The sequence below is a fragment of the Crocodylus porosus genome, unplaced genomic scaffold, assembly GCF_001723895.1.
Source record: "Crocodylus porosus isolate Cpor-Errol unplaced genomic scaffold, CroPor_comp1, whole genome shotgun sequence".
Taxonomy (NCBI): Eukaryota; Metazoa; Chordata; order Crocodylia; family Crocodylidae; genus Crocodylus; species Crocodylus porosus.
This window is the reverse complement of record NW_017728904.1, coordinates 1,360,859-1,368,813: the sequence shown is the minus strand read 5'-3', so window position 1 is coordinate 1,368,813 and position 7,955 is coordinate 1,360,859. Positions and strand designations below refer to the sequence as shown.

General features: G+C 65.0%; 1 protein-coding gene across 2 annotated transcripts; it reads right to left on the bottom strand.

Moving 5' to 3' along the window:
- Positions 1–1,323: 1,323 nt before the first annotated feature.
- On the bottom strand, positions 1,324–7,839 carry TRIM46 (tripartite motif containing 46). 2 transcript variants are annotated; one of them, XM_019556858.1, is made up of 9 exons: positions 7,525–7,839; positions 6,901–7,244; positions 6,546–6,689; positions 6,195–6,290; positions 5,834–6,087; positions 5,387–5,508; positions 4,135–4,434; positions 2,734–3,031; positions 1,324–2,644 (listed from the first exon to the last, which is right to left on the bottom strand). In XM_019556858.1, exons 1-9 carry the CDS (start codon positions 7,772–7,774, stop codon positions 2,266–2,268), a joined length of 2,187 nt encoding a protein of 728 aa, XP_019412403.1. In that variant the 5' UTR covers positions 7,775–7,839; the 3' UTR covers positions 1,324–2,265. The 2 variants fall into 2 exon arrangements, with proteins under 2 accessions (XP_019412403.1, XP_019412404.1); XM_019556859.1 differs by having other exon boundaries at positions 1,324–2,641; positions 7,525–7,838.
- Between the last annotated feature and the right edge of the window lie 116 nt (positions 7,840–7,955).

The following is a 7,955-nucleotide window of genomic DNA, read 5'->3' as shown; positions in this document are numbered from 1 at the left end:
AGGTGAGGGGGCAAAGCTGGGGCTGGAGGCAGGGGCAGGAGGGGCACGTGGGGAGGGGACAGGTGGAAGGGACCACAGGGGCGTGCACTGCGGCCCACCATGAACACCTGGCTGTAAATACCGGCTGAGAGTGGGGGCTGGGGAGGGGGCCAGGGCAATGCCTGTCCCATCTGATGCGCCTGCTGGGTGCAGGGCACAGGGCTGTGGGTGAGATGGGGCCATGCTCAGCCCAGTGCAGGATCCCAGCACCACCCCCACTGGTGATCCCCCCCACCCTGCCCCTCTGTCTGGCCCCATGTGGGGGGACACTCATGTCCAGGCCCTAGGGTCCCTGGCCTGGAGAGCCCTGGCAGGTGCAGGGACTACAGCCTGGGGCCCTCCCAGGCCTCCCCCATTGCAGTGGCCTCCCTGCCCCGACGCTGGCAGGAACAGGGTTACCAGTTGCCACCTGCTCTGTGCTCAAGGTGCCCCAGCCACAGGTGAGCGCCCACAATGGTAACAGCCCCTGCCTGTGCCCAGCGCACCCCACCAGACTGCCTTGCTGGTGGTGCCTCCCTCTGTGGCCTGAACCCAAGTTTCAATGGCCAGAGCCTGCCCTTGGCAATGGGGCCCCATGGGTGCCATCCCCCAGGCACTCTGCTCCCCACTGGAAGCCCCTGGTAAAGGCTGGGCCCCTCCATCCTACATTCCTGGGCTGGGCTGGATATGCAGGGCCCTGGAAATGCCCAGGCAGGCCCCTTCCCGTCAGGCAGCATGCCCATCCCTCTGCACAAACAGTCTCCAGCACATTACAAGTCTCATAATCTATTTTTGGGCCAGGTGAGCGGAAAAACACCACCCTTTCATGGGGAAACGTGGGTTCAGGAACTAAGAACCAGCCCCTGGGGCCCTCCCCAGGGCAGGGACATGGGTGCTTGGTCCTGCCCTTGCATCCTGTGGGCCAGCAGGCACCTGCAGCATGACCTAGGCAGGGGCAGCTGCGCTGGTGCCAGGACCCATGGGTGCATGAGGCCCTGTGCCAGCAGTGCTGGGTTCCAGGGCTGTGCTGCCCTCTGCTGGCCTGTGCTGCAACCCACAGTCCAGGCACCCTGGTGCAGCCCGCAGTGCACAGGGCCCTGCTCCAGGGATGTGCTCATGCCCCGCAGGCAGTGCCTGTGCTGCACACACCAGGCAGACCTGGGCCACGGGGCACCTGGCGGCTGCTGGCAGCAAAGTGCATGCATTGCATTCGCAGCCCGGGCTTCTGGCTTCCCTGTGCTGGGGTAACCCCTGGCTGTATAGAGCCCCTGGGCCCCTGCCTCTGTGGTCCCTGGTGCCCCCAGGTCTCTGGCATTGCAGTTTATTGTAGGAAACCATGAAAATACAGCAACTGTTCAGTACAGAACCATGAAAACTGCAGCAGCACAGAGCCAGCCCTTGGTGCAGGGTGGCAGCTGGCCATGGTGCCTTGCCCCCGCGCCCACGTCCCGCGGCTGGGCACAGGGCAGGAAGTACAAAAAGGACAGTTTGCTGCTCAGCACTGGCACGGGGCAAAGCCGCGTAGCCCTGGTGGGCGGGGGCTACAGGTGGAGGGACGCGTGTGGCGCAGGCAACAAGTACGGTGAGTGGCAGCAGGGGGCAGGGGGCGGGGGGACAGGGTCGCTGCCCGTGTCGTGCCAGGCCCTTCGTGGGAACAGTGGTGTCCCCCACCCCCAAGGCAGCAGCCCCATTGCCCAAACCTGTGGGTGGGGGGTTTCATTTCACAGCCCAGTGCGCTTGGGGGTGAGGAAGCCCCTGGATGTGCCCGCCCCACTCGGACCCTGTTGGGCTCGACAGCTCTGTGTGCACATGAAAAATGAACCAGTAAAAACCTTCCAAACCTTCACCCATCCCCCCCATCCCTGCACCCAGGCCCCTCCACCCCAATCCCACCCTCACCTCCATCCCTGCAGCCAGCTGCTGCTCCCAGGTCTGTTTGTAACCTTGGATTCACACCTGCTGCCAGGAGCCAACTGCTCCGAGGCACTAGGCAGGGGACGGGCAGCAGCCCAGCCTGGGACCCCCCAGCCTGGAGACCACCCATCCCAGGAGGCACCACGTGGCTTTGGGCCTTGACTTGGGGCTGGGTCCCTGCAGGCAGGGTTAGCCCCTGTGGCCCCACCACCGGGCTGTGGCTCAGGACTCCCATTACACCTTCAGGCCCCAAAGCGCACTCCTGGGAGGCAGGTGAAGCCAGGCTGGCACTGGGGTCCCGCTGCCAGCTGCCAACCCAGCAGCTGGGCTCCGCTAGTCCAGTTTGGAGAAGCCGCCGATGGTGACCTTGCGCTCCTGCTTGCTAGCCACAAGCTCCTGCAGGTGCAGTGCGCCACCCCCGATGAAGCAGAAGGCCGGGCAGACTGGCCCCGAGCAGTCCACGCCACACTCCCACAGCTCCCGGAAGGACACTGCATCATAGAAGCTCACCTTGCCCTGCTCGTAGTCCAGGCAGATGCCGATGCGTGGGGGCAGCGGCACGGTGCAGCCATTGGGGTCACGCGAGGTCAAGGTCGAGCCATGGGACAGCAGGATCTTGCCCATGCCAATGGTCAGGAAGGCGTATGGGGGCGATGCGTCCACTGTGGTATCTTCTGCCCCACTGTCGTGCCCGCTGTCTGGGTCGTACCTGCTGGGCCGGCCACCAGCATGAGCCCCGGCCCACAGACACACGGACATCTCCCTTGCCAGGTCCATGACCCCACCTGTCCCCCTGCTCACCTGGGGCTCACCACGTCCTGTGGTACCTGGAACCACTCTTGCAGCTTGCTCTCCAGCCCCACGCCCACCTTGACCAGGTAGGAGCTGGGGTCCACACAGCAGGCCCAGTAGTTCTTGCCCTGGGTGACGGCTACGTCCCCTATGACCAGGTCGATGGAGAGGTGACAGCTGGTCATAAGACGCTCAGCGGCGAAGAGCATGGGCACGCCGGGCACACTGCGCACGGCCCGCTGGTCCTTGCTGATGGCCAGGCGCTCCCGGCTGAAGCCCCAGCGGTTGTCCAGGAAAAAGTTCAAGACTGGGAGGGAACAGAGAGGGTTGGGAGTGGGCGGTAGAGGCTGGGCCCAGGCTGTGCCCTGGGATGGCTGTAGGGCTCTGGGGCTGGGTCACACATGCCGCAGGCTGGGGCAGCTTGCTGTGGGGATGTCAGACACAGCCCCAGGGAGCCCAGGGTCTGCCAGAGCCTCGTCTGAGCCCGCAGGGTCCATGGCTGGGCGCATCTCCCCAGTTCACCTGGGGCAGGTGGCACATGCAGGTAGATGCCCACCTGCTCACCAAGAGGGAGCTCACCTGTGGCAGGTGGCATGTACAGGTAGGCGCTCACCTGGGGTGTGGGTGTGTGCAGGTCAGTGTTCACCTGGGCCATGGGCATGTGCAGATGGGGGCTTACATGGGGTGTGGGCATGTGCAGGGAGCTCACTAGTGGCATGGGTATGTGCAGGAAGAAGCTCATCTGGGCAAGTGGCATGTGCAGATGGGACTTCATCTGGGCCATAAGCATGTGCAGGTGGGCGCTCACCCAGGGCATAGGCATGTGCAGGTCAGTGCTCACTTGGGCTGTGGGTGCGTGCAAGTCAGTGCTCATCTAAGGCATGGACATGTGCAGGTAAGAGCTAACCTGAGGTATATTTGTGTGTGCAGGTAAGTGCTTACCTGGGGTGTGGGTGTGTGCTGGTGAGTGCTCACCTCGGGCACAGTCGTGTGCAGGTCAGGCTCACCTGGGCAGGTGGCATGTGCAGGTGGGAGCTCACCTGAGCCATGGATGTGTGTAAATCAGTGCTCATCTGGGGTGTGGGCATGGGTGTGTGCAGGTAGGCATTCACCCGGGGCGTAGGCATGTGCAGGTTAGTGCTCACCTGAGCAAATGACATGTACAGGTAGGAGCTCACCTGAAGCATGGGCATGTGCAAGTGGGAGCTCACCTGGGCCGTGTGTGTGTGCAGGCAGGAGCTCACCTGGGCCATGGATGTGTGCAGGTGGGAGCTCACCTGGGGCAGGCGGTGTGTGCAGGTTAGTGCTCACCTGAGCAAATGACATGTACAGGTAGGAGCTTGCCTGAAGCATGGGCATGTGCGGGTAGGAGCTCACCTGGGCCATGGGCATGTGCAGGTGGGAGCTCACCTGGGGCAGGTGGCGTGTGCAGATAGATGTCCTCACTGTATTCGCCAAAGCCGGCCTTGTTGCAGCCCCGGACGCGCAGCACATAGACGCTGTCGGTGTCCAGGTACTCCACAACGGTGCTGGTGCCCCGCACCTCCTCCCGCCGCTGCCATAGCTTAAGCGCCTTGGTCTTGGTGTCAGTCTTGCGGTACTCCACGGTGTAGTGCCAGGCGGGCGGTGAGTGCTGTGGCAGGCGCCAGCACAGGAAGATCTGGTCGTAGGCGTAGGTGCGCTGCGTGTCGATCACCGGGGCCTCAGGCGCTGCGGACAGACACAGGCGTCAGGTGCGGCCCCCGCAAGCAGGCGGGTGGGCAGCCAGACGCAGGGGGGGGTCCGGATGGACGCACAACCAGCAGGAGTCCGAGGGCCGACGGCAGAGACTGCGTTTGGGCACCAGGGACTGGGGACACGGGGGCGGGCTGCTGAGAGGCTCCAGGGACCAGGCAGACTGTGTGCAAGTAGGGGAGAAAGAGAGAAAGAGAGAAAGGGGGGAGGTGGGGGGATGCATAGAGACAGCAGGAGAGGATGGAGGCATGAGAATGGGGCAGAGATGGGAGGACGGCAGAGGGCCGGGTGGTGCAGGAGGGGGGCCGGGCAGGGAATGGGGGGGGCAGACGGTGGAAGGGAGGGAGCGGGGGGGGAACAGAGAGAGCAGGGCAGCGTTGGGGCCGGGGGTGACTTGCCTCGGTGACTTCAGTGTTGACTCAGCAGCGGCCGCAGCCTATAAACAAAGAGAGGTAGAAGCAGGTCTGAACAGAGCTGCGGGGCCCAGTGCGGGACAGGGCACCTGCCCCGTTGGGAGGGAGCGGAGACAGCCCTTGCGGGGCCCTGGCCGCCGCCTGCTCACCCATCTGTCTCCGATGCTGCGTCCTGTGCCCTTGCACCTGCATCCAGCCCTTGCCGCGTGGCCTACGCTGCCTGCCCACCCTCCCCGCTGCAGGGAGCCCAGTGCAGAGCTGTGCCCGCTGCAGCTGGCAGGAGCTTCGCCTGCCCCAGGACTGAGCAGCAAGACAGGCTCCAGGGAGGCCCAGCTCTGCACACCCTGGGCTGGGGTCCTGAGTGCAGCTGGCTCCGAGGAGACTGGGGCTAGTCCATCTGCTCTTCACCCAGTTGCAGGTGGAAGGGGGCGTGGGGCCCAGCTGGGAGCCACCCCCCCCCAGCACAGAGCTCTGCCCTGCCTGCTCCTGGCAATGCCCACTCCTGCCACGGTTACCTTTGACGAAGGTCAGGTCTGTGAGCAGCTTCATCTCCCGGCTCACATCCAGCTGGAAGTGGCTGAAGGACGCCGTGGCCGCAGGGCGGAAACTCTGCAGTGAGTCCGTGGCCCTGAGCATCCTGGAGTGACCAGAGTTGGGGTGTCAGTTCAGCACCCCAGGTCGGCAGCTTCCAGGCACAGCCATGCCCTGGGACTCTCATGCTTGCACCATTGGGGGTAGGGGGAGGGGGAATGACCCAGCATGGGAGGGCAGGGTGCCTTGTGGGAATGGGCCCCTGGGCTTGCACCACAGGGGCAGGGCTCCTGGTGAGTGGGGCCCCAGGGCTTGGGCACCACGTCCCTCGCTTGTGCTCCCCCACGGCCAGGCACTTGTCCATGCAGAGACATGCTCAGGGTGCATCACCCATTGGGGCTGGTGTGGTTGTGGGGAGCCAGATCCGGTACCTGTGGTGCAGCTGCTTGGCAGCCTGGACAAAGCAGGGCTGGTCAGTCTCCTTGAGCACCTCCTGGGCATAGCCCACCATGCCCGAGTTCTCCAGCATGGCCTGGTGCTCACGGATCTGGGTGTGCAGGCTGGCGAGACGCTCCTGCTGGCATTCCTCAACGGCCTGCAGCAGTGCTGCCCGCTTCTCCTCCAGCACTGTGCACAGGCCCTGGATCAGATGTGACACCTCCTCCTTGGCCTGTGACCCATTTGCCTGCAGCCAAAACAGAGCCAAGTCAGTGTGGAGCCAGGCACAGGCAGTGCCTCCTTCCCAGGGCACCAGGCACAGGCTGGACCCCCTGCCCCAGTAGTGCCCCTCACCTCAGTGTGTTTCACTGTCTCCTCTAGCTCCACTATCTGCAGCTGCACCGTGTCCTGGTTGCTCAGGATATAGGCCAGGCTCTTGGTCAGCTTCTCCTGCATAGGAGCAGAGGGCAGCAGTGAGTGGCAAGGGCAGAGCCTGCCTGGGAACGGGGCTGGGGCATGTGAGCAGCTGCTGGGAGGCACCGGGGCCAGAGGAACCCTGGTAAGTGGAGCAGCCACAGTTTATGGGTTTAAATGGGCTCCCCCCGTGTGGAACTGAGTGGGGCCCGGGTGCAGCAGGTGGGCAGAATTGGGGCAGATTGCTCCTTCTCCCCCTTTGCACCATAAGGAGCAGCCTGAGCCCCTTACCCTGAGTGCCTGGTAGGCGCTGAGCACAGGCGTGATCTTGTGGCTGGTGTGTGTGCGGCGCACGCGGCAGAGCTGACACACGAGCCGCTGGCAGGTCTTGCAGTAGTGCGTCACCTCCTCCTTGTGCTCTGGACACAGCAGGCCCTGCAGAGCAAGCAGGGAGGTTAGTGCCTGCCCTGCGCTCCTGCTGCCCCTCCCACTCAGGCACTGACTCCCCTGGCACGGCTGGGCCAGGCACCCCCAGCCTAGTCAGAGCCTGGCATTGACAGCCCCACACCCCTGCACATATGTGACGGAGCAGACCAGAGCACCCAAGCCCCTGTCCCCAGAGCCGGCGGCTGTGGCGGGTGCCCACCTTGGGCCGGAAGGTGAGGGTGGGCAGGGTGGGCTCGTGCTGGGCCTTCTGGGTGCCCCAGGGGTGGTAGAGCTTGAAGCACTCATTGCAGAAGCTGGCCCGGCACTCAGAGCAGCCCTTGGTGGCCTCCAGCGGCGGTGGCTTGCAGAGCTGGCACATGATGGCGCTGCCGATGCTGACGCTCTGGCGGTACCGCTCCACCACCCGCTCCAGTGTCAGGTTGCGGAACAGGCTGCTCAAGCCACGCTCGCCGAGGTCCACATCCCGCTTGCAGGCTGGGCATGGGAAGCTGATGGTCTGAGGGTGCACGGCCCCGCGCTTCCGCCCTGGGTAGGTGCCAAAGCCTGGGGGAGGGGGGCAGAGCCCGTCACAAGGAGCTTGGCCAGAGCCTTTGATGTGCCCACGGCTGCCCACTCCCTACCATGGCCCTAGGCCCCTCCAGCACTGATCGCTGGACCAGACCAGCTTCTCTGCCTGGGCTGACCCCAGGCCTGGCACCTCTCAGCCCACACCCTCATGGCCACAGCAACCCCCAGGGAATCCCCCACCCTGGCCCCCTGCATTTGGAGGGATGGGGAAGCTGTGGCCCAGCCCCCTGGGTAGAGACGTGCCCCCTGTCCCCACCTGTCTTGAGCAGCCGGTCCAGGCGCTCAGGTTTGGGCACAACCCTGCGGCCCAGGCGAGGGCTGCGGGTGGCCGGCGTGGAGGCAGGCGAGGAGGGCTCAGAGCTGGGGTCGCAGCAGAGGTAGCCGTGCTGCATGAGGATCTCGCTGGCACAGACGTGGCACACGTTGTGCGTGCAGGGCAGCGCCAGCGGCTGCTTGTACATCTCCTTGCAGGCCGGGCAGATCAGCTCCCGCTCCATGTTCTTCATGCTGGTCTGGGGAGAGGCCGAGGGCTGGCGTCACCTGGGCTCACGCCCGCGCCCCGCGGGTTCCCCAGGCCTCCGCCAGCGCGGCTCCAGCAGCACCTGCTCAGGGCCCGGAGCAGGAGCCCTGGCACTGGATGTGGACCCAGGGGCGAGGCCCCGGGCGGGGTGGGGGGAGGCGCGGGGC